Source organism: Bemisia tabaci, chromosome 10 (assembly GCF_918797505.1).
Source record: "Bemisia tabaci chromosome 10, PGI_BMITA_v3".
Lineage (NCBI taxonomy): Eukaryota > Metazoa > Arthropoda > Insecta > Hemiptera > Aleyrodidae > Bemisia > Bemisia tabaci.
In genome coordinates this window covers 13,690,717-13,716,605 of record NC_092802.1, presented here as the reverse complement: position 1 = coordinate 13,716,605, position 25,889 = coordinate 13,690,717, and the positions used below count along the sequence as shown (strand labels likewise).

Genomic DNA, 25,889 nt, shown 5'->3' with positions numbered 1-25,889 from the left:
ATTCAATTTAAACTCGAGCAGGCACACATAGTGTATCCTATGGGGTATATGGCTGTTATTCTACTTTTGCGTTCAGGGCAAAATTCTCACACAGAAGCCCTTGAAAAAGTGCAATATTTATGTAATCATGCCCCAATTTTTGCTTTGTTACATAATTCAATTGCCAGTAAAATTCTGAGGTAAATGATTTTACTTTTAGATTCAGATTTCTTATGTTTCCTACGTAGAAAAATCGAGTTTCTGTTCATCTCTTCGGAATTCGAACTGTAACTTCTCCCCTATTCGGCCGATTTTTATACATGAGGTCCTGGCTGAGGTCGGCCTGAGGTCGGCTGTCCTGGCTTTCACAGCAGTGCGGTACCAAGCTTATTCGCAAGAAAGAACGGCGGCCTAGAGATCTTCCTTTACAGCGTTTTAACAAAAGAAAGAAGTGATATTCACGTTTGAAGATGGTTGAACTGCTTTTGTGATAGACAGTATGATGGTGAATGTATTTTATAAACGCAAAAGTTGAACAGGTTCGTGTAAGATACAGAAGCGACTCCCATTCTCTGTTGTTGGAGATCTCTATAGGCTTGATGGGGTCGCCACCGCTCCTAGTAATGCTTGGAAAGTTGAAAAAGGACCCCGATTACACGTCATCAGGAGTTAAATTTCTAACTTTACCCTTGACAAAAAATAAGCCTAAGACTAGCTAAGAGTTCGACAACTTTTTCCCCGTTTTTGTTACATAGAAAGAAGAAAGAAAAAGAGAATGGTTGATACACTAAAATAGACGGAATTACGATGATATAACACGGATTCTCACGTTCAAAAAAACGGCCCGTGGGCGTGCAAAATTAAATTCTCTATTTTGAACGTACGCAAAAATGGACCAGTTATCTGGAACGGGCTCTTGGTGTTTTTGTAGCCATAAAATGTATTCGGTTTCTCCCGCAAAATTGGGTCTTAATATATCAGGATAACTAAAAGCAGACTCGCACTCACTTTGAAGAGCCCACAGGGTTAAGTTTTGCAGACTTTTTTCGTAAGAATCGATTTGTTGGTTGCATAACTGGTTCGCCTGTGACTGAGGCCTGAAGTTTGAAAGCTTTTCCAATAACATCTGAAATCCACGTCGATTTGGGACCACTCTTGATGGTAATATCCTCGGCAAGACATTTTCCGTTTAATATTGCACAAAGAATGAAACATTGCACACAAGTTCTTATCCATTGTTTCATCATATCCCTGGATACAAAAGGTAAAAAGCATAATTACTTCACCGTAAACATTGACTTTTGCTGACGCCTGAAATGTATCCATTGAGCCTTAAATAAATTGTGAAAAGGTCAACTTTTTGGTTCGTTTTTGACGTATGAAGTTTTTTCTTCCTTCTATTTTCTCCTTACGGTATAAAATTTCACATTAGACAGAAAAGTATGAGAGAAGATAAAAACATATCACTCTCATCTTTGCTGATGGATTTTCTCTTGAATGACAAAAGTTTAGCCTCTTCAAAATGAATCTACCAGCTTTATTCAGTCATTTCACCAGATTTCTCCCTTAGGAAAAGACGTCAGCATAGCTAAACATTTTTCACAAGTATTCTCATAGACGGAGAACTGTCATAAAGACTGATGCAGTTTCTTCGAGTATCTCTTTTACTTGCAGATATTTTAGAGACATTTTTCATTGACATGAGGGGATCTAATGAACTTAAGAAGACACCAATGAATCAATAAATATTTTTTTCATAATTTATGATTGAATTTATGTAAGTATCCCTCTCATTTTACCAACGACTAGGGCGTAGTCCTGTTTGTCAGCCCATCCAGTACCGAGCACAATAAATTATATAATATTAAAAATCTAAAAATCATTAAAAATAAAGGACCAGTTAATTCAATAAAAATATCAATAAAATCACAATCATCCTCAGGAGAAGAGAGCCAGCTTTGTGCCCATCTCTTAGGTTAATTTTCTCTGTTCTTAATCTCTCCAGGTAATATTTTCCCTTTGGGTTGTCCGGTCATACAAATGTTCGCTAGTCTCTCTTCATCCATTCGGTCAACGTGCTCCAACCACATCCTTCTGTTCACACTGGTCCACTTTGCTACATCTTGCACCCCAAGAACATCGCTGATGAGTGATGGACTCGCTGGTCTGCCGACCATAAAGTGTAAAACCTGCTATCATTCTTAGAACTTTCATTTCAATGGTGCGAACTTGTTGTTTGGTGCGCTTTGTTAAGGTAATTAAAATTTAGTATTAAAATTAACTTGAATGATTTATTTTGGATGTTAAGTCGAGAAAAACACTTTGCTTGAACTTCAAATGAGGGGCTTGGGAGACAAGGCACATATGTGCGGTTATAGAAATTCGAAACAAGAGATTAGAGCCTAGCCGCCTTAGCTGCGTGCCATAGCTCGTTTTGCTTGTATTCCAACAGGTGACATACAAGAAAACGACTGGACCTGACTGAAAGCACAGTAGATAAAGACAGGAAGAAAAGGCGAAGGGAAAACAGAAATATGGACCATTTCGTGTTTTTCCATGTTGTAAAAAGAAAGGATGGAAATAAAAGTAAAATCGTGTGCTGAGTAGCAAGACTTTAGTCAATATTGAGTTGTGCGTGATTTTTTGTGGTTGGAGATAAGGTCTGTCAGAATACCGAGCGATTTTGTCTGGAAGTCATTTTACGCGGAGAAAACAGCAAATGGGATAAGTGCATTTTTGGTTTAGAGAGAACACGGGATAAGTGCGACCTAACCGTCATTTTAAACCCAACTGCTGGCCTCAATGTGGCTAAACTGAGCTGAAAATTTTAGAAGGCGTTCATGAAGGCATGAGACAAACACAAGTAAATTTTGAATGTATCCGGACAGCTTTATAGGTCTGAGTAAAATCCAGAACTTTAAACTCTTTTTTTCAGAAATAATAAAAACTGCACTAATGCGCCTTGTTTGTTTGGTAAATTGTCCATTGTTATGGACAATTGTTAATTTTTTTTTAAAATTTTCTGACAAAAAGTAGTTTGATGCAGATCAAGAGTCAGTATCAGGGGCGGATTCCAGAGATCCCGAGCAATTCACTGTGATTAAACAATTAATTTAACCCATTATGGCATGAATTAATTTTTGGTCTCTAACTCTGGGGGTCTTAAATCTATGATGTAGCTTTCGTAAAAACAAAATGTCTGAAATTTTTTCCTTGAAACCACAAGATTTTGGAAATTATTTTTTTTCAAAAAAGGAAACCTTAGTAAGAATTTGCAACATCTTGCCGAAGGAAAGTTTTTTTGCGTTTTTTTGTTACGATTAAAATCACAATACCGTGGGAAGTTGAAAAGCAAGATGAGAAAGTCTCTGGCAAAGCATATGCAGACCAAATTACAGACTGAAATTTCAGACATACCTCGGATTTGAACGTAATCGACTCAATCTAAGCGCATCCGGTAGTGAGAGACAAGCCCTCAAAAGCCCCGAGCGTAGTAGACACTTGACTGAGAGATGGGAAAAGATTGAGCCGTTCGTATATGACTTTGTTTTATGACCACTCTTACTCCACGGTCAGTTTGGCTTTTAAAGAGTGACAAAGCAGTATTGAAAAGTGCTAATTCGGAGAACAAGAATGTTTTATCGGGAAAGGAGGAACACCAGTCGCGATGATTCTTGCAAGTTGGTAACGCTATTTTACCTCCATTTCAGTCAATGATATGTTACCGACTTCGTAGCTTTGCATTTTCCCCATCATATTCAATTTGTTTGTTGGTCGTATCGGAGACCAGTGAAAACCTTTCATTGAAAATTTTGAACTCAACTCCACATTTTACTACACATTACTCGGGAATTGGACTACATTTTGCAACAAGGTACCACTATTTGTAGCTTATTTTAGTCGTAACAGTAGCGTAATTCAAAGGGACCTTTCGGTCCCTCTATACTTTTCAAGAGAGCCCTTTTGAAGAAAAAACGGACCCCAACTTGTTTTTCAAATAGGAACATTCCCTTTGTAATAACTCGTTCGGAAGAACATAAATAAAAATACGTAGAAAATCCTACCTCCAACTGTTTGAAAATAGCGGCCTGGTAAAGCTGAAGATGACCATAAATTGACACCGGTTGTTTGTCGATGGATTTGCGCGCAAATCAGTATTCGCGGGTATTTTGACACAAAAAAAAACGAATTTGACGTTAGATTTTTTCTTAAAAAAAAAAAAAAAAAAAAAAAACCGAAATTGCCGAAATGGCCGCCTGTTGAAGTTCAAAATGGCCGAAAATTGCCACCACGGTTTTTTTTCTGAAGGATTTGCCCAAAACTTGAAACTTAGGAAATTTTGGCATGAGATTTTCGTTTGGAAAGAAAGCTCGTGTCCGTTGCCTCTCCTCACTCAAAGTAGCTCTCTTTGACCTAGGAACATCTCCCATGTTTCAAATCTTTACCTACTTCGGGTGAGATATATGCCACCCACATATATGCCCGCTTTTAAGCGTGTTGCTGAAGATTAAAGTAAAATAAATGGGTTATTTCTTCTAATGATAAACCATGGAATTTCCAATCATTAGACTTTCAACTTTAGACTCATTGTTTTCTTGGCATGCATACATTTTTGTGACTGAAGTTGTTGGGAAAACCCTGAAAGGCTTCCTGCCTTGAAAATTCATAGGAGTATGAAAACATTTCCGATTGCAATTCCTTGGTTTATCTTTAAGGAAGCTTAAATGAGCTTAATTAGTATTATTTTGCAGGTATCAATTTGGAATGGGACTATGAACAAAATTACAGACTAAAACAATCTATAATATGATTTCTCTTCTACATCGTTAGTTGAAAATGATTTACACCGCAAAAAGGTGGGAAATAAAAATAAAAAACAAAAACAAAAAAACTCTAGAATATAATTTAAATACAAGAATTTACATTCATCATTAGGCAAACACAGAAATGACGCTATTTTTAGACTTTTGCATTGCATTTGATCTGTGTTTAATATAAATGTTATAATCTTGCTCAGGAGTTGGTTTTCGAACTCTCTGTTGCGTAAATTTCTCTTCACGTTTGATTTTGAAGAGAGGGCGTATTTTGTATGGCGCTTTAATTCGGAAGATGTAAACTTTGAATGAATCAATTGCATATGAAAGTATATTAATGTATCTTTGATTTAACTGCAAATCGATGAAAATAACCGGACTTCTCGTATAACGACAGTAATTTTGGACATTTTCTGTAGATGATTTGGGAAATGTAGAGCATAAATGCTGTCGATGCTGTTTGAAGAACCACGGCTACAACGATGATAGAACTACAGAAGATAGCCTTCTGGTCACAGAAGGAGTGGTAATACAAGAACAACATTGCATTTCGAAGTCAAACCTTTGCGTTTGCCGAATTTCAACGTCACTTTTCAAATTAATATCGAAGTGGGGCCTTAGAGCCTTGAGGCAAATCTTATAGAGAGAAAAGCGGGGAGGTAAGAGAGCAGAAAATCCTCCATCTTCTCCGGGTTTACGGTGTGCGGGTTTACAGAATAGAGGATTTGTGCGCACTTATTGCCAAAATAAGTTTTATTGAGCATGGCGTGGCCTACAACGCAGAAGCCTCTATGGAAAAGTGGATTCATTCATGAAAAAAAGAAGGTGGAAGAAGGAATGAGTGTATGATATTATTTGGAACAGAACAAATATTGTGAGCGAAAGTTCATCGATAGTGACTGACAATTTAATCAAATATTACAAACAGTTAAATTTACTATGTGATAAAATAACTTATTTTTGGGTGCGGGTTTACAGTCCAGAGGAAAGATTGGAGAAAGGCATATCGAAATTGGCAGTTTAAGTTGAAAGCATATTGCTTCCTCACTGAGAAGCACTTTTCTTGTGGTGGGCCTTATTGGAAGGATCTAAAATGACTGCGTGCCTTCAATTCTTCATTTTTGTACACTTCGAAGGCATCTCTCAAACATGAATTGTTGTTCTACAAATCATGGTCAGCGCAACGCGATATCAAAAATTAAGCAAGAAATATGCATCCAACACCTTCGACTACTCGTGCCTAGGAGACACCTTTGTTGTATAAACGAAGAATTGAAGGCGCTCTTCCATTTGAATTAATGCAGTAAGACCCACAGTTGGCGTCGAGGCGCGCCGCACGTGAAGTGGTGAGTACCCGAACAGTCAAAACGCCTTCACTTCTGGGCGTATGCAACACGGACATCCTCGGAGCCCGAATAGTTGCATCCGGGAGTTAAAATGCAATCTGTACAGCGTTTGTCGCATTCGACACTATTTCGAGGGCGCTTTGCGTTTCTCTTACATCGTAATTTAATTCGAGCGTTGCTTTTTGTACCGATGAAGTTAGAAAAACACTGTTGCCAACCGCGAAAATTGTCACTTGATTCCACCTATGGATCGTTGTTTTCTCGTGATTTTCCATCATTTAATGGGTCCAGCTCCAGCTTCCTAGATGGATGCCTTTCATTTTTTCTGATAAAAAGTCTGTAAAAAATAAAATAGTAAACTCGTATATGAAACAAATGGAGTTCCGGTATCATACTATAAAAATATTATTTATATAAATTCGTTATATAAATTTACTGGAAATCAGATGTCCTCTTAAAAGTCATGCAATTTTAAAGGTCTTCATTTTGAAAAATTGGTAGAATCAAAGAGAAAAGTGTGGCGATTTGACTATTTTGTTGTACTTACCAAGTTACGAGGCAGACTGAAACCTTACTTCATTGAATAAATTTGGTATTTTATTTTACATAGGTTCATTAAATTCTGTAAGTATCTCAGGGTTTGCACAACCAGGGAAAGGAGGGATTAGCAATAAACCCTCCCATTTTTGAATTTGCGACATTTTTGGCTCAATAATATCATTTTAGAGAATTTTTGAACAAAAAATTTGACATTTCATGTATTCCTTTTTTGCTGTACAGTCTCGAAATTGAAGTATACGCATCTGTAAAGTGGCGTTCTTGCAACACTCGTTGTCACAAATGTACCTGGAATTAATAAAAGTAAGGACTTACTGAATGATTTTAGTCATGAAAATTCCCCTCAAATTGTTCGCTGGAGCCTCGAAGATTAAATATAACAAAAGAGAGCTAGCAAATACGACTACTATGTCACCAGCGAGCATCCATACCTGAAACATAAACGTCGCATCCTTCATTTTATAATTAGTAATGAAACATGCATATAAAATCGAGTGATGGAACTAGATTGATGAAGTGACCTCAAAATGTAGGCACTTTCCTCCCCAAACATAATTTCCTTAGATATTGGTTGACTTCATTTCGGAAAATAACACTCTCTCTTCAGATTCACTCTAAAGCAATTGCCACTTGCGAATTTTTCAAAACCGAAATACTAGTGAAAATATAACTGCTCGTGCACCAAATATCAGGTAATGTTATCTCGTTTGCGGTAATTCACGTTTTAGCTTTCGTTTTAGTTTTGACTTAATTTGACTAGCAATCATGTAGCAATAGACCTAAAGATGAGGTAATAGGCTCCAAAACAAGCATTTTCTAGTAAACCGTGCAATAAAAAAAAGAAAATATTTAGACCGATCAAAAAACAGTCCGTAACGCTCAAATAAAAATTATGTACGGAGACTTAAACGCAGGTATAGAAAAGTTGTAACTAAAATCCTAGTCAATCAAATAAACGTAAACATAATTTTCCCTTTAAAAAAATGTCGCTTATAGTAAGACAGATGAATTAATAGACCCATCTCATCCCGGGCAAAGTAACAAGTTTGGGGACTTAAATGCAAGAATGGAAAAGTTAACATTTAAAATCCTAGTCAATAGCATTGTCATGAATGGAAATTTCCTGCAAATAAAATCTCGCAAATTTTATTAAATAAATCATTCAATGATTCTACCTCACCCAGGGCAAATTAGTTTAGTTTTTTTGAGATTCAATTAGTGACCGGTATTCCTCTTATCCCAATGGAATTCTAATTGTTGTAATGAGAATCACATTTTTTTTGAAACATTTTTTCTTGCATTCAGCATACTTTTCACTAAAAAATGAAAACATGATAATAACGTATGACGCGTGACTCGATCCTGAGGTAAGGATTTCTTTCTAGGGGGGGGGGGGGGGGGTGACTTCGATGTAATGAGTGGCGTACCCCCCCCCCCAATAATTTCAATAATTACGAAAGAGAGATAATAGGTTTTTGACTTACGATGCGACCCTCCGACAAAAAGAGCGGCGTTCTTGAGCTGAACGTCGTCGCTATCTGCCAAATGGGATGAAATAAATACGCTACGTACGTCAGTCGGCTAAGCGGGACGTAGACTTTGAGAGTCAACAGCTTGTCCAAAGTTTCACCTGCAAAAAAGTAATGGATGGTGGGTTGAAGAATACTCCTATCACTGAGGAGTTAATGGTTGAAGATATCACGCAGCTTCGAAAATGAAGGTATAAATTCACACGCCCGCCACAAGGGGGGAGGTGATACTGGGTCCTTCGGTACCGGTGCTCAGGCCCCAGAGGCGCGTAGCGCTTTTGAAACACTACTTCGAATGCACATGTCAACCCTTGTCTTTAATGGAAAAGTGAAAAACTTGCACGAAAAATTTCGCAAAAGGTGAATGAATTTTCTCTCAAACTGAAAAAAAAAACACACATCGGATCTAGAGTCGTCCAGACTCTTGAAAACATTGACAAGAAAAAATACTCTTTATTCAATCAGATTTTTGCTTGAATCAAAACGAAAGCCGCTTAAATTAAGAGGCTTGGTTCTTGATTTAAGCTAGATTCTGATTGAATCAAGAGTACTTTTTCTTATCGATGTTTTTAAACGTCTGGACTCTAGATCCAATGTGTTTTTTTTCCAGTGCAATGAAATACTCTCAGCACCGGTAGAACAGTGATCCATTATTAAGAATGCACAGGTAAAACCTCACAATGTGATAGTTTTATGCAGGCAACACGACTGTGCGCGCCGCGGCGGTTGGGCCGCAAATGCTGACAACCTCGGATTCGAGCTTTTTCTCCAGAAATCCCAGGGATTAGAATGTTCGATTCGTGTCCCTCAGAGCGTCATTGAGGAATACTGGACGCCCTGACCTAATCCCTGTAGCTCTTCAACCCACGCAGAGCGAAAATGTAAAATGACGGTCCAAATGCCGCGGCGCTCCCATCGGAGGGTTAACGATTTCAGAAAAGAAACTTAAGCTGCAATTTCAAATGAAATGGACTCCCACAATGACTTACCAAGACCCCAAGCGACTTGAATCACAATTAGAGCACAGATCATGAGACTCCAAAGCGAGCGATGCAAGGCTCCAAATAAAGCGTTTTGAAGTGCGTTGTACTCCAGAGACGGATCATAGAATGCGAATCCATAAAATTGCGAACCTACCCCTATGGCTATTGCCATGAGCATTATTGCCCATCTCCAAGCCTGCCAACAGAATTTTCTCAAAGTAATTGCGTTTTCTAAACGAACCTTTAAGGAATAATAGCATAATATCGACGGTGTAAGACCAAAACCAAGTATCTCGATTTGCGACGTTGCAGGCCTCCTGCCATACGTCATTTTTATATTGAAAATTACTCAAAGGCAAATATTTGAAAGTGTCGTGATTTTTTTTCTCCTTGCAAAGAAACAACTGCGACCATATTAAGGAATTATGCCGATATGTTCTTTTTTAAAAAAATAGGAGCGGAGATTTTCAAGCACCGCAAACAAAAAACGTAGTTGCGCACTTACACCGTCGATGTGTTACTTAAGTATAGTGTCATGTTTATTTATGGTTTTTATCAGGATAGCAATTTTTGCTGCAGTAGTGTGACGTATTGGTCTCCGGGATTTCCCCGATAAATTCTCTCTAGTGTCCCAAAAAATTAGTTGCAAACAGTTTCGTTCACTCGGACTTCAGTTTGCATTATACTCGTAGAATTATTTCCGGCTCATTCTAGGAACACGTATGTGCCATCAGTTTCTTCATGCAGATTGGTACAATTATATTCGAGTTACAAATAGTAGTTCCTTACTGTAAAATGCAGTCCATTTTGTGTGCCAATAGAAGGGGGCATTTCATTGCATTGAAATCTGGGGAATATCGTACTTATTTGAACAGCACAGATCAAAATTAAAAATAATTATTTTCCAACACAACGTCCTCTGGAAAAAAACTTCAAATCACCATAGCTCAGACATTGTTTTATATCAACAATTTAAAACGGCGCTTGGAATATTCAAAAATACTTTTCTACAAATACAAAAGAATGCATTGATGAAGATGAGGTGAATATTGTTCTATTTTTTTGTTCGTTTCCAATAAACTAAATCAAACTTAAATGTTTCACAACATTCCCTATAGAATAAGTACTCACAACTGACATGGTCCACTTGTTAGCACGAATTTTCAACAATAAATAAGCGGAGAGAATACTCAAAATATATGGCCCGATCCTCGTGTAGCTTCTAAGGTAAACTTGCATGTAGTAATCTATGTTGATCCATAAAGGAAAGCGTCTGCAAATTAAATTGTAATGCATTAGATACTGCAAATTGAGGAACTATGGAATGGACTACATTTTGCAATTAGGAACTATAAATTCCAGCCTGGTTTAAAAACAACGTATGTGCCATTAGTTTCCCTATGCACACAAGTGTTTTTTCATGTGAGCCAGAATTTATAGCTCCAAATTGCAAAACGCAGTCCAAATCATTGATATAATAACAGATACTGTCATTGCATGACTAAATGGCTCTAGAGACATGATTTTGGCGTATATTAAAGTAAGATTCTAGTATTGTCAGTAGACCAATCATCCGTGCAAAAAACATTTTGATCTGGAAGTAAAATCATTTTCTCCTGAGCGACTTCGTATTTAAAATAGCTTTATTTATCAAAATATTTAGAGAAATTTGCCTTGAATATCAAAAATAAATGCAATAATATAACTACATAAACGTATTTTCCTTACCTTGGGTCCAATTTAAAAACTGAGTCCAGTTTTCGGGAGTAGATTATGAAAAACGGAATCGCAAATGCACTCGCTAGGACTGCTAGAGCAAATTTCAGACCCGTCGAGTGGTTCTTTGCGAACATGTAAACGATCAGGAGACCTACAGGAAACATCTGCAACTCGCAGGCTATGTACCATGTATGAGGAGCGCATAGCCAACCTTCCCGCACATTATAGTTCTGTTAGAAAAAACGTACGACTTTGAGAACATTTCTTGCAGAAAGAGTCTAATTTTAAAAGGGTTCGAAAATCACTAACATTAAAATTATTTGAAGGAGTAATTGTTTAAATGAGACACAATACCAAAGCCTGGTAAAATAAAAACATAAACCTCTGGATGGCCAAAAAACCAAGATAAGTGCTGGTATAAAATAGGATCACCTCCCCCAAAGGACCATAAAAGGATCTATTGAAATGTCGATCTATTAATAACATTGTAATAGCCCCTGCAAGAACAGGAAGTGAAAACAGTAGTAGAAATACCGTAATTAATACTGACCAAACAAATAATCTTAGATTTGTTTGATTTGAAATTTGAAATTTCTATTTTATGATACTTGTGATACTTTTTGATACTACATTAAAATATTCCTCTGTCGATGGCGACACGCCGAGATGCATGAAGAAATGGAAAATACATGAAATGCTCCCCTCTACTGAATAACTCTAAGTTATTTTACGCAACACTTCGGCTGACCAAATCAAAATAAATCTTTATCATTGTTTAAACTATAATGTGATCTTGTTCTTTTCCCATTTAGAACCAAACCTTTACGATCCTGTGATCCTAGGAATGCAAACTCGCGGTGTGCACTGTTCGGAAATGGTGTGCACCGGGGTGAGCTCGACACCAAGAAAATACGACTTCTCAACGACTTGAGCGCGCACCGTGGTATACGTGCAATGCATGAAGTATCCTACAGACGTGTAAGGCGCTACAATACGCCACGCGATGCATCGTGCTGTACGCTCAATGCATGAAGTATTCTGCGGTCTCGTAAGGCGCCAGTCTGCTATGCGTTCTGTGCCGTGCGTGATAGCTACGCGTCGGCTGCAAACTTTTTGATGAAACTGAGATATTTAGCACCGATGAACACGTTTGTGAACATGTTTTTGAGTCACGTTTGGATTGATAAAAATAAATCGGCACAAACAAAATTTTGAGGTTTTTGAGGAAAGTTACCCCTAAAAATGTTGATAATTTTCAAATTATGGACGAAGACGGAAAAATGAATTCTTTTAACATTTCAAATATTCAGGTCTAATATTAGTGCGCCTGGGCTGTAATTAAAGCTCTAGCCCAAAAAATGCATGTTGAGAGTTCTTTTCAATTTTCTGAAAGTTGGAAAAAGAGATTACCGGCCGTCTCTATCTACTCTATTTAGTAGAAGATACTTACTGCTGGGTCATCGACTGAGTACAAATTGTTGATGGTAAGTAGGTAGTGCCACCAGGTATTTTGGCAGCTCTCGGCAATTGGGAGGCTGAAGAACTTCCATGCAGGACCATCACTCATGTATGGGAGAAGCAAGGCAGTGATTGCGACAAGCATCATGAATGAAGGCATGAGTCTGTGAATATTAATCGAGACTTAGTCAATAATGCAATAAATTGTTGAATAATTTAAAATTGAGCCACTTGCTTCATTTTATTGCAAGGCCAGTAGTCATTGCCTACTCTATCGCTGACGTAGTGTTTCACAAAAACAATAATGTACAAAAATATGCACTACATACTATATATCTCAAAAATAAAGCAACAAAAGCAGCCTAAGCGGAACAGTAGAATGTAAAATAACAAACAGCGGAAATAAGGCTAAAACAGAACGACGCCTGTTTTTAGCCTTGTTTGCACTGTTTGTTGTTTGACATTCTATATAAAAAATTATAATGGATGGAGCAAAGAACCTCGTCATAAATAAGTGCTCCTTTTTGGAGTCGTGGGGTTTCCTTTACATCTATCCCTGGTGGAACGTTGTGATGTGATAGACCTCCAATGAATGTTTCATTGAGCGTCCCACTGCGTTTAATTCAACCCAATGACGTTTGAATAATTGAATGAAAGAATGATCTCGACTTAAAAATTCTAATATTTTAAAGTTATTTTAGGAATAGGTCATCTTAGTTTTAACAACTACAGATGGTGAGAAGCAATGCATTTTTTAAGCGTGAAAAAATAACTTTTAATACATTTTTTTTAAATTTTGGTTCACATACATGGAATTCTCTAGTGATGTTTTGCTTAAAATTTTAAAATTAATTATGATGCACTTGGTCACTCTGCACTTTTTCCAGCAAGTTTAAAAGCTATGCTGGTACCGGGTTAATTCGAATGGAAGTTTTTCTATCTTTACCTGAGCCAACGATTGAATATCATGAGAGGAATCACCTTTAAGCCCTGCTTTCTAACTGGTTCGTAGCAGCTTTGGAAAGTGAGAAATCCAGCGACGATGAAGAAAGACTCGACGACCAGTGTTGGCATGAAGAGAGGTAGGTCTTTTTTCACTTGCTGTAGAAAGAAATGTATTGTATTGATTCAGGTGCAATTTCATTTAGACTTACTTGATTAACAGAAAATATTACGAATGAAATATCGGTTAAACATGAACAAATGGAGGGGGGGATACATTCGAGCTCCGGAATAAGATTTTTCATCAGGCAACGATAGATTTGGAGAAGCGACAATTCCTGGAGTTTTTAATCATGGATTTGAATGAGAAAACGTTCAAAAAGATGAAGGACAATGTACCTTAACAAGTACGGTAAAATATCCCCACTTTGAGCTCCATTATATATACATATTTAAGTGATCTGGTGGGGAGGGTATGATTCGATCGAACATTGAAAACGTGAATCTATCGACAATGGTTCTATTGACAATGGTGTTGATTCGATCAACATGAATCGATCAAAATATAAAAACGTGAGCCAGTCGACGTAATTTGATCAACATCGATTTAATTGACAACCGTGAATCTATCTACACATCCATGAATCGATCGACAGATCCTGGAATCGATCGGAAAACCCGTGAATCGATCGAATTGGTGTCTATCCAATCATGCTGATTGGTCCACATTTTTATTTTTTGGTCGTTCCATGTCAATCACGTCATCCTACTCTAGTGATGCTTACATTAATGAGTTGTCTCTCCACGCTGCTATTCTGATGAGCGACACCTCAATTTCTTATGGTGCGCGCATTTTTTATTGATTCCATGAAGCCCAGCTCTTCCTCTTTCCGTAAGGAACTAATGTTTTTTAATAAATAACGTGTAAATCACGGTAATCGCCCGGGAAAAACAACATCGATACGTCAAAGTCGTTCACATTTGAATGCGTAGAAGGGCTGCAATCAGCAAGAGGATGGGAAAGATTAGGGACGAGGAATTTCATGAGAGTTCAGGGGTTTGAAGGTGCAGAAATGATGTACTGGAAAAAAAAGTCGCTTGAATCTACAGTCCAGACTCTTAAAAACAATGACAAGAACAAATATTTTTGATTCAATCGGATTTTTGCTAGAATCAAAAGGAAATCCGCTTTAATTAAGAGGCTTGGTTCTCGATTTAAGCAAAAATCCAATTGAATGGAGAATATTTTTTCTTGGCTTTGTTTTTAAGAGTCTGGACTCTAGATCCAAGTGACTTTTTTTCCAGTCAGTTTTATGGTCAGACGCGATGTTAGTATTTTTCTGTACGTACCGATTCGAAGAAAGACACATTGAAAACCATGTAGAAAAGCATACAGGCGAATCTGTGTCCGAACATAACCCCAAAAGCCGCGGAAGCTTTCAATAAATCCAAGATAACCATGTGATCATCGTTCGTTTCGGGGACTACTTTACCAAGGTTTCTGGCTATTGAAAAGCTCATAATTATTCTGCGCGGAAGAGTATCTGTAAAATCAAGGTAGAAAAAAAAATTAATTCGAAATTCCATCAAAATAATATGCAGCTACCCTAGTTGAAGCAAGCAGACTTTAATTTTTTTAGACGGCGCTGAATGGAAAAAGTGAAAATGCCGATTGAACAATTTTGTAGTTAAAAAACGTTTCCGACATGTTTCAATGTAGATTTTACACAAAAAAATGCTAATTTAACAACCCCCGTGGTTAAGCTAGCTTTTCACTATCATAAAATGTACATTTGAAACATGTCTGACAATTTTTTTAAACTGAAAAATTGTTAAATCAGCATTCCATTTTTTTCCGTGTGCTTCCTTTTTTTGGGTACTTGTATATTTGGAAATTCATTTCCCGGCATTTTTTGACAAAATATAACAGAAAAAATATATTATAAGATACATTCTATTATAATACATGAACATGTTATAAAAAAATAGTATTTTTAGAAAGTCACCATCATAACTGAATTCGGGCTTTATAGGATGGCACACCCTCATAGTCCAAAACAACTACCCGTTCTAACTCATAGAGTCACTACATTTTAACTTTGCCTTCTTTTTTTGTCGTTTCGTCTGTCAATTAATTCCGATAATCAGCCCGCTGAGAGAAGTTTGATGTGAAAAAGAATAAATTATAGACTGTTACCTTTTTTAGGGGTCTCTTGGATCGCATTGGATGTAGACAGTTGATAGAGTGTGGCCAGAAGACAAAGGACGCTCAAAATCACGAGAATGCATCTGAAGAAGACAGGCGGTGTCAGAATTTTCAGAGACATTTTAGAGAAAAGGATCTATGTACCCCAGAAGACAACTTACAAGTACATAATACAAGAACGCAGTTCATTTGAATCAATTTCTTTTTTTGAAATGTTTTCAATAATGGGGGAAACTGCTTCACGAGTATTTATTTACGTATGTGCAAGCCGCCTTCATAGCGGTTTCTGGCGCTTTTCAACATTTAACCATCGCAGTCCTCTAGCCTCCTAAAGCCCCAACGACCCCCTAAAAATTACTCTCCGTCATTTCTAGTTGAAACCCTTGTCTCTTCCCCTTACACCAGACGTCTCCTTCAACTCTTCCCGGGTTGAACCAAATGTTAGGCATCTTTTTGCCATTCTTTCCATCAAGAATTCAAAAGCTTCTTTGTGTTTATCTCCCATTTATTTTTTAAAATTTTTTTTGTTCACTTTTCAGGTGCGTGGACTGAAACCAGAAATCTCCAAAGATACTGATAGTCTAGTAAAAAAGAAATAAGAAAACCATGACTTACAAGAGAGTTTTGGAGGCATAGGACATAGGTTCATCGTCCAAACTGGAGGTGCAAAGATCGTCGTGCATTTGGATTTTGACGTTGATGCCGTGCTCCTGCGTCACATTGGCAAACGTCACGTTTAGCGTCTCTTCAACGTCATGACGTGAACACGCCCCCGGTACGCAGAGCGCCATGAACAGATCGGTCCGGTCCATTCGAAACCAGTTGCTGTTCGGCTGTAACAATTCAGGGGCCTATGGTTCGGACGCCAATCTCGGGGGCCTGTTGGCAACGATGATTCTAGGTTCAATGTATCTGCCACAAGAATGACATTACATTGACATAGAGACGTAGGGTGAAAATACGAAAAATAACTTATGGTAGATTTAACTATGCACCTGACTGGTTGTATTTAAAATCAAGAGAAAGGAAAGACCCTCTGTTTTTATGAAATCATTTTTAAGACGTTCGATGGACGGGGTGAGGAAGGGGAGTAAGACGGTCGATGGGCAGGAGTGAGGGGAAGGGGAGTTCAAAAGTCAGAGTTTTAATAGAATGGGCCTTCATTTTCAGAGGCCTTTGCATAGTAATGGAGACCTTGCATATGTGAGAAATTTGTGATTTGACATTGATCCTTATGTAAAAGTTTGCGAGAAACACGATGGTGCCACTGGTTTTCCCTGAAATCAACTCCCAAGCTCAAACAAGATCTTAGGTTGAGGCCAGAATGGAGGGGATATCCCGCGCTGTCCTGAGAGTCCACTTCTACATCAAGACAAACTCTCCATGCAAAAATAGGGAGCAAATACATTGACAGGGCTGCCACTTTATTTGTGGACTCCAAAACTGAAAACAAGGCAACCCTGCTAAAGTATTTGCTCCCTATCTTTGCATGGAGCGTTTGTCTTGATGTAGAGGTGGACTCTCAGGATAGCATGGGATATCCCCTCCATTTTGGCCTCAACTTGAGAGCTGTTTTTGAGCTTGGGAGATGATTTCAGAGAAAACCAGTGGCACGATCGTGTTTCTCGCGAACTTTTACATGACATTCAACATTCAAATCGCAAATTCCTCACAATGCAACATCTCCATTGACAGCTGTATGTGGTCCTGTCAAGGTCAACTTCCCAAAAAAGGAATCAAAATTCAGAGTCTAGAGAAAGTCATTAAGAATATTGTGTGGCGGGAAATTTTTATTTGAAACATCGTTCTGTTATTTAATTAAAATTATTTGCTCATTAACTACGAACGGGCGATTTTGAAGATCTCGCGGACTGCGAAGCAGCCTTTGGGAGCGCGCGGAGCCCCTAAGCTCGGACCGCGTAGCGGCCTCGTGTCCTATGGTGGTTAAATAAATAAATTTTCCGATATGGTCATCTGAAAATGTAACTATCGACAATAAAAGGATGCGGTTGATATGACTATAGCTGTTCTAAGGTGGTGTAAAAATCAGATAGGTGTATGGCTAAATGTATCTTATCGTTCGTTTCCGAGCGTGAAACAATAGAGGGGTCATACTGAAAGAAGGGATAAAAAAGATCAAGAGAGAAGTGGCAGAGGAAGGTAGGCAATTTGCAATGCTAAAAAAATTGCAGATTATCTCAATTTTATCGCAGCACATTTCAAATATAGGAGCCCCTTCTTTTGGCAAATAAACCTCATGCACAACACTCCGATAAAAATAGCAATAATTTTACCATGTAATTACAATTTATTTGACACGTTTATCAGCGTTGTAACAATCACCACTAGCCCCATCAATAATGCTTTCATAAGGATTGCAAAATTATAAAGATAAAAGCAGTAAGCCATTCTCAAAATTTCTTAAGAGATCTAGAAAGCTTCATATAGGTATAGCCTTGACACTTTTCTTTTCTTTTTTTTTATTTATTTATTTTTTTAAACATTTGTGACCAAATTAACATGTGTTATAGTGTCCTGCCTGATGAAGCTTGTTTATGATGGAAATGCCTCACAGGAGAGAACTTTTATAAAAATAGGTATTAAGGCAAATTTTTCAATTAGTATCTCTTAAGAGGGTTCCTAAAACCCCCGAGATTTCTAGATCCATCTGACACACCCACAAAAACGTTCTGCACTCGAGCAATATGACGTTTTTTGGTTGATACTTTATGAAAATAGGCTGACGCAAAACTTGAGGCACAATTCAAGGTCAATGTAAAAGATTTTAAAATTCATCGTGGAACTTCATTAATAGGAATAGTTTTTGAAAAATTCCATTCAATTTGTTCTTCATTTCATTAAGACTGCTATATTTTTCAAGTTTGAGACTATTAGTAGTTCTGTTGATATTGACGGCGAGATGAAGAAGAGATAAAAAAAAACTTGATCCCTAATGGAAGTGAATGATTATCGATTTTTCGAGGTATCAAAGTAAACTTCTGTTTCATTTTTTTGTCCGCGTCTCATTAAGTGATTGAGTTTTGAGCCAAGAGCGGGAAGTGAATGTCACATGACCCCATTAATCCATCTCATTGATGCGCAATTAACAGGGCGAGGTTGAGCACTGTGTTCCGTACTATTCCGTGCGTAAAGATGCTCTAGTAGCCTTTCAAAATATTTTCGCATCTCCTTCTCCTTTAATTTCCAAATGGATTCAATTTGTCACACTTATCGATAGATATTGCCCTTGCAATGAAATGCCATAAAAAAGTCGGCTTATACAAAAAACTTTACGAGCAAATCCTTCTCCTGGGAGGTATACAGTTGCGTGTCAAAGTTAATATGATAATCAACGTATGAGTAATGCGTGATCAAATCCACTGCATAACGCTCATTGAGTAAAATGACCTCGAAATGACCAATCGTGAAGAATCGCGCTTGCAGTAACTTTCTGCCATCTCTTTCAGTATAACAACTAACTCTCTGGAACTCATTTAGTTCTATGAGCGGTAACCGTTTTCAACCATTACTCTTTCACAGTCTCTCACCACCTAAATTTTCATTTTTGGTCAAAAGTTCGTTTTAGAATTCTATAGACTGACTTCCATGATTTTTGCGGCTACTGACGGGCGATAGTTTCCTAATGAGCTCGCTCTAGTCATAATTTGAATAGGTCTGTAACTCACAAGGACTGCGAAGCGGACTTAAAAGGCATAAGGCGCAAAGCATCATCATTCATCATAAGGCGCATTATTTTTGACCTCTCCGAAATTTATAAGGAAGAATTTAGTCAAAAGGCCCGGAAGTAAGGGACATGTTTTTGAAATTGCTGAAACCCCAAAGGAAAACTAGGAATGATGGGGGTGAATAGGGCTCTCCCGGGACCTCCTTGACTTCAATCCTTGACCTCTGTATAGGAATAACCGCAGGATTACGGGCAACCCGATCCTTGACGATGACGTTATAAAAATTGACATTTGCAGGTTTGGAATTGCACAATAATACATTTGCATCTCTCGTCGCTTTTTGAATGACAGATTCACATGCTGTAAAAATCCAATATTTACGGACCGTTTACGTCAGACTCGTCTCTTTGCAAGTGAATAGGTCAGTTGCGCTGGTCACAGAATCGCGGTTTGATGCTTGATTCTTGTAGATTAGCTGAAAATAATAAGATCCGTCTAAACCGCAACTTTCTACGTTCAGTATTAACTGTGATATGGCTCTTTGAAAAGTCAGTTGTGTGACGTCATCCACCGCGATGGTGACAACCTTGGTTTCTTCCAACTTGCTTTCAACCGAGTTTAACGGTGAGCAACCAGAGCAAATGTGTGATTCCCTGATTGATGAAAGCGAGGCGGAAGAAACCAAGGGTGTCACTACCGCGGCGGATGACGTCAAAAATCCGACTTTTCAAAAGGAGATATCTCGGTTAATATTGATGAAGATAGATAGTTGCGGTTTGGACAGATCTTATTATTCCTAAGTATAATCTACAATAATTAAACTTCAAAACACGATTCTGTGACTAGCGCAACTGTCCCATTGTCTGCATCTAATTCCTCAGTAAATATCTTAGAATTTTACCTTTAGCGTCTCCCAAGCATTGGAATCTGGAGGTGGCTCCACTGTTTTCAGTGGTTCAGTGTAAAATCCAGGGTACATCGCTGGAGAGGGAGAGACTTTTAGGTGCGCCAAGCAGTAGCGGCCCGCAAGCTTGGAGTGTCTGATAGCAACGCATTCGTCAAAATGACCCAAGTGGAAGCGTTGTCCGACAAGCATCCCTGGTGTGGACACGGCTGACGCCTCTTTCACTAGAAAACCGAGACAAAGGTCAGGTTTTTTTTTTTAAAAAAAAAATTGCGAATGTATGACCAGCAGTAAAGAAGCTTGTTTTCGCTCATTCTTGAAAACATAATTTCACTCATTTTCTTACGAAGGTAGAGCATAGACAAATCCAAAAAAGAAAGGCGTAGAGGGCAACCCCCCCCCTCTCCCTCGTTTGCATGAAAAAAGTAGGGAGAACAATAATATGGAAAAAAGAAAGAAGAAAGGAACGGGGGGCGCTTGAATAGACCGCGTTTAGCAGAAAGGAACCAAGCCACGTCAGTTTTCGCCGAATTTAACTGAGCAATTTAATTTTTTAAATTCACTGAAATTTGCATAAAAATCCGCACATCCGTTTTTGAGTACAAAATTACATTGCAAAATGAAATGTGGCAACAGCTGATGCGGCTTGGTTCCTCTCTGCTTGACGCAGTCCAAAGTTGGGAATTGCCCATGAAAAAGTTGAATCAACCTGCATATTGCATGCTTTAAAATTTCGAAAATTTTCCGAAATAAGCTCCCTGGACCCCTCCTCTACCTCTCTTCCTTAACCCCTGTTTGACGTGTTTGGATCCGCCTGAGGTTGAGCCCGTTCCAGATAAATTGACCCTTTTCTCTTTATGCGTGGGATATTAAATCTTCGATGTCATACTTACGGCAAAAATAGAAAAGTTTCCTAAAAAGAACTCTGATTGTTTTTATAGACGTCTCCATATGTTTGGCTCCTCTCACCTAAACTCAGTCCTACATATATTATTATAACAACCAAAAGTATACTCTTACTCACTTTGTAGAGCCCAAAGGGTTAAGTTTCGCAGACTTTTTTCATAAGAATCAATTTGTTGGTTGCATAATTCGTTTGACTGTGACTGGGTTCTGAAGTTTGAGAGCTTTTCCGAAACAACATCTGAAATCCACGTCAACTTGGGGCCACTCCTGATGAACGTTTCCGGTTTATCCGCAAGCGATTTTCCATTTAACGTTGCGCTTAGAATAAAAAACTGTAGCACCCAAGTTCTTTGCCATTGTCTCAGCATATTCCTGGATAAAAAAATTAAAAAGAATAATTACTTCATTTTGAACATTGACAATTGACTGACGTTTGATATTGATCCATCGAATCTTAGGTAAATCACTTTGATGTCCTTCTAAAGGTCAACTTTTTTCGTCAGTTTTTGACTCAAAGGCTTTCCTTCCTGTCTACCTACTTGTTCGATATGATATGTCACGTCAGATGGAAAAGTATGAACAAGATAAAAACTTAGTGTGGCTCTCATTTTTTGCAAATAGATGTTTTCTTGAATAAAAAAAGTTAAGATTCGTCTACATGGATTTACCAGTTTTATTCATTTATTTCGCCAGTTCTCATCCGTAGGAAAAGAAATCATAGCAAATAAATGATGTTTTTACAAGTTTTCTCATGGACAGGAAACTGTTATAAAGACAGATGAGGTTTCTGAAAACTTCTCATTTCATTTTTTCGATGTTTTGGAAAAATTTCTCATTGACATGAAGAATTCTAACGAACTTATGACGACACGAATAAATAAAAAAATTATTAATTGGTCTAATTTGCATAGACTTTGATCTTTCATTTGACACCGGCTTTTTGTAGACTTACTTTGATCGTATATGCAGCAAATATTCATTCAAAAATTGATAAGACTTTTTCTGATAGAAACACACGAAAATCGGCATTTTCGACTCAATTCGACAAGGACGCTCCTTCGAAAATTCTTCTTTCCTCGAGAGGTCACATTATGATATTTTCTTCTGATTTTTTCGTAAATTTTTTGAGTGTCAAGGCAAAAAAAAAAATTGTTTAAACTTCTAATTTTCCTCACAAACTTCCTCTAAATTTTTTTGACAGAAAGGAGTCTGGTGAAGATAAAGAGTCAGTATCCGGTGTAGGTACAGGAGCCCCGGAACAGTAATTGTGATTAAAATGATCAACCGTCTACGGCATTCATTAATTTTTGGTCTCGGATTCTGGGGCACACGAGACAATACTGTAGTTTTCGTAAAAACATGAAGCTACGAATTTTTTCTTAAGCCGGCCAGGTTGGCCTAGTGGTCAGCGTGCCTGCCTCTAAGTCAATAGGTCGAGGGTTTGAATCCCGATAGTGGTGTCAAATTTTCACGGAGCTGACGAGTAGATCTGCTGAAACAGACCCTTCTCGGCCTTCACCCCTGAAAATTTGAAAATCCTGGAGCATGGATGTCTGCTCATCATGTACGGTGGCTGTTTGTCAAGCGACTGAGACCAAAGTTAATCCAACCTAGGGAGGACTTCAAGTTCTTGATTTAAAAATAAAAAAAACCCTCGAAATTTTTAAAATTTTGGTTATTATTTTTTTCAAAAAAGAAAGCATTGATAAAAATTTGCAACATCATCCCGAATTGAAATTGTTTAAAAAAAAATAAAAAAATCGTACAGTTACGAATAAGTAACACTATGTCAAGGAGGGTTGAAAAGCGACCAAAAAATTATTCGTGAATTCTCCGACAAAAAATGTGCAAACCAAAATACAGAGTGAAGCATTAGACGTACCTCGGATTTAAACGCAACCGACTCAATCGAAGCACATCCGATGGTAAAAGGCGAGCCTTCAAAAGCCGCGAGCGCAGTAGACACTTAACTGAGAGGTGAGAAAAGATTGAGCCGTTTGTCTACGACTTTGCTCTATGACTAGACTTGCTCCACGGTGAGTTCAGCCTTCAGACGAGTGCCAAATCAGTGTCGTAAAGTGCCAACTCGGAAAACGAGGATGTGTTGTCAGGCAAGAAGGAAGCAGAGTCGTGATGATTCTTGCAAGTTGGTAACACTGCTTGCCTTCGATCTCGATCAATTGGACGTATTTCTGTCAAAGGGAACTATGTGCATTAAGACATGAGCCCTGAGACCCATAAGAATACATGCATAACAGGGCTCGCGTCATAATGCACATAGTTCCGTTTAACAGAATTACGTCCAATTATACATAATCGATTCCGTGGCGGTCGATTTTTTTCATCATATTCAATTTTTTTGTTGGTAGTATTGGAGACTAGTGAAAACGTCTCATTGACACTTTTGAACTCAATTCTGGAGGTGAATTGGACTACACTTGCAACAAGGAACCTGTATATCTAGCTTATTTTAGTAGGAACATATCGATGGATAATGTGCGAGACCGTGGCGTGGCGTGCTTTGGGATAAATCGATTGATTTGCCATTTAAACCTATGGAAAAGTATCGATAAACAGGGTGCTCGCAACAAACACCTTAATAATCGATTCTTTACCATGGGTTTAAATGGCAGAACAATCGATACATCGCAATTCACTGGTGCGAGACCACGTATCACCGTTTACGACGATGTCGACTTCCTGTCATTCCTTTTCGATTTCTTCATTTATTCTGTAGTCTGAGCGCTTCGCAGAGCGCTCTAGTACGCTGAGGTAGCGGCTTGATATGTATGTATTCTGTAGTCTAAATCTTAAAATGGTTCGATACTACCGGTCGCAACGGACTTCATCAATGCTATGCTGCGCTTTGAATAAATCATGTTTTTATCTATTGCTTGGGTATAATACTTTTAATAGACCTGCCCTATGTTAACTGGTCTGTAGTGTTGGTTTATTGAAAAATATGAACCTAATCGGTAGTTAATATGTTCCCTGAGGTGAGATGGATGTCACCCTCCCTCTAAACTTTGCCGTACGGATTTTCTGTTCTGCATGCATTATTCTGAATCTGCGGTTAATTTACCGTGTATTATGTTTGATCCGTTCAAAAATTACTTGAACACCTGGATTATCGAGAATCTTCCAATCATGAATGGTGGAACATATTTGGACTGCATTTTGCAATTTGAAACTGCCGTATCCACGGAAGTTTAGAAACGACTTATATGCCATTCGTTTCCTAATGCACATGAGTGTTTGTGCGGATGGGCTATAAATTTTCGTCCCTAATTATAAAATGGAGTCGATTTGATCGCAAAATTTCGCTTCAATACTGTGTTAAAGTCATTTCAGCAGCGGATAGCCAATGTTTTCCACTTGCGAAAATTTATGAAAAAGGGGCTTTCAAAATCTTGTCTATCGAAGGAATGTCAAAATTTGAAAGCTATAATAACAGCAAAAAGCTCATCTGATATCGTCCAGCCAATATCAAGATGATATCCAATATGAGGGTTAACAAAAGATCGCGAGACTTGAAAAGAACATTTTCTCAGGTGATAAAATGTTTTCTCTCATTTTTTTTATTGTTGCATTGCGCAAAATATTTTCAAAATTTTTAGGGAGGCACAATTTGCTCATTTTCATGTCTTGATATCCTCCTTTCTCAAATATAAATGCCGACCGGACAGTTCCATACAATACCTGCGATCTACATGACTTACAATGGGAAAACTGTCATTACGAATGAAGTTCTCCGAAACATTTGGAGAAAAGGCATATCGACTGTGAAAGTCGGCAATCACATAACTCGTTTGCGGTGTCTGAAAATCTCCGCCTATACGTCATTTTATTAAAGGAGAACAAATTGACATTATTTCTTGAAGTTTTCGTAGAATTTTCTTTGCATTGAAAAGAAATATCATGACAGTTTTAAAGAATTGCCGTTGAGTAATTTTCCATTTAAAAAAATAAAGTATAACAAGAAGTCTGTGACGTCGCAAACCGAGTTATGTGATTGCCGACTTACACCGTCGATATATTCATAAAGTTTGACAGAAAATCGACGATTTGTTTTAATAAATTGGCAAACTTTCAATATTGTTCAAAGGACTATTTCTTTAACAATTAGCATGACACGTTCAAAACCATTCATGACAGACTGATGCACGTACTTTTTTTGTCATCGTCTGCAATCGGCTCATCATTTAGATCTACCTCAATTTCAGGAGCAGACGCTGAAGGTTGACCGGTACTTACTAACACTGTTGAGACAATTATGGATTAAACACTGCTCGCTGCGATACTTGTAATTGCAAAATTACGGTTGTCGCGGTGTAACTGTGAGGTATATTATTATTAAACGAGTCGGTACCCGATGTGAAGGCGTTCGTGCGAAATTTTTCCATTTTCTCTAAAAGCCCTCCATTCGAACACATTCTAAACATGCGTTAGAAAACCGGCTATGCTGCTGGCGTTACGTCTCAGAATAGCGACGCGTGTCGGCCGATTCTCACCGGTAGCGTTAAAAGATGTTACGTCATAGTTATTGTTTGGATCCTATGCGGCATACCTGAAAATCCATAAAGTGACACTATGATCGATAGCATCTAGTCTGGGCATGTGTGCAGTCCTTAATATTGCAAAAGTAAAATAGTTGGAATATTGAACTTCGATCCTTCACTTTTCTTCAAAGTAAATTCATAAAAACAGATTTTCAGGCTCAAAGGCTGCAGGCGAGGTTCATCACGCAAAAAATCGGATGGCAGTGAAGCAAGTACAACGTTGCCAAATATTCATCTGTTCCGGCCATTTTCAAAAAGAAGTGCGGAAACATCCCGCAGCCATAAACCATGCACCATTAA

The 25,889-nt window shown here is 38.0% G+C and overlaps 2 protein-coding genes and 1 long non-coding RNA gene across 6 annotated transcripts in view; 1 reads left to right on the top strand and 2 right to left on the bottom strand.

Moving 5' to 3' along the window:
* LOC109044657 (nose resistant to fluoxetine protein 6) overlaps positions 1 to 3,530 on the bottom strand; it is a 28,612-nt gene extending 25,082 nt beyond the window's left edge. The window contains exons 1-2 of the mRNA XM_072304902.1: positions 3,397 to 3,530; positions 988 to 1,230 (exon numbers count right to left, since the gene is read on the bottom strand). Coding sequence (XP_072161003.1) covers positions 988 to 1,105 — 118 coding nt within the window. The 5' untranslated portion in view covers positions 1,106 to 1,230; positions 3,397 to 3,530. The remainder of the gene's footprint in view (positions 1 to 987; positions 1,231 to 3,396) is intronic.
* Positions 3,531 to 3,714: 184 nt separating this feature from the next.
* Positions 3,715 to 16,212, top strand: LOC140225585 (uncharacterized). The gene is made up of 3 exons (XR_011900618.1): positions 3,715 to 3,853; positions 13,274 to 13,468; positions 16,074 to 16,212. It is a non-coding gene; the product is annotated as an uncharacterized lncRNA (long non-coding RNA).
* LOC140225584 (nose resistant to fluoxetine protein 6-like) lies at positions 5,620 to 23,281 on the bottom strand. Of its 4 annotated transcripts, XM_072304898.1 has the most exons (14): positions 22,913 to 23,281; positions 21,149 to 21,402; positions 20,122 to 20,348; positions 16,150 to 16,367; positions 15,526 to 15,617; positions 14,679 to 14,872; positions 13,333 to 13,487; positions 12,379 to 12,550; positions 10,938 to 11,158; positions 10,341 to 10,482; positions 9,216 to 9,405; positions 8,182 to 8,327; positions 7,013 to 7,128; positions 5,620 to 6,476 (listed from the first exon to the last, which is right to left on the bottom strand). In XM_072304898.1, the coding sequence occupies exons 2-14, from the start codon at positions 21,396 to 21,398 to the stop codon at positions 6,383 to 6,385; spliced, it is 2,217 nt and encodes a 738-aa protein (XP_072160999.1). In that variant the 5' UTR covers positions 21,399 to 21,402; positions 22,913 to 23,281; the 3' UTR covers positions 5,620 to 6,382. The 4 variants fall into 4 exon arrangements, with proteins under 4 accessions (XP_072160999.1, XP_072161000.1, XP_072161001.1 ...); XM_072304899.1 differs by lacking the exon at positions 22,913 to 23,281 and having other exon boundaries at positions 21,149 to 21,681; XM_072304900.1 differs by lacking the exons at positions 21,149 to 21,402; positions 22,913 to 23,281 and having other exon boundaries at positions 16,150 to 16,446; positions 20,122 to 20,260.
* Positions 23,282 to 25,889: the final 2,608 nt, after the last annotated feature.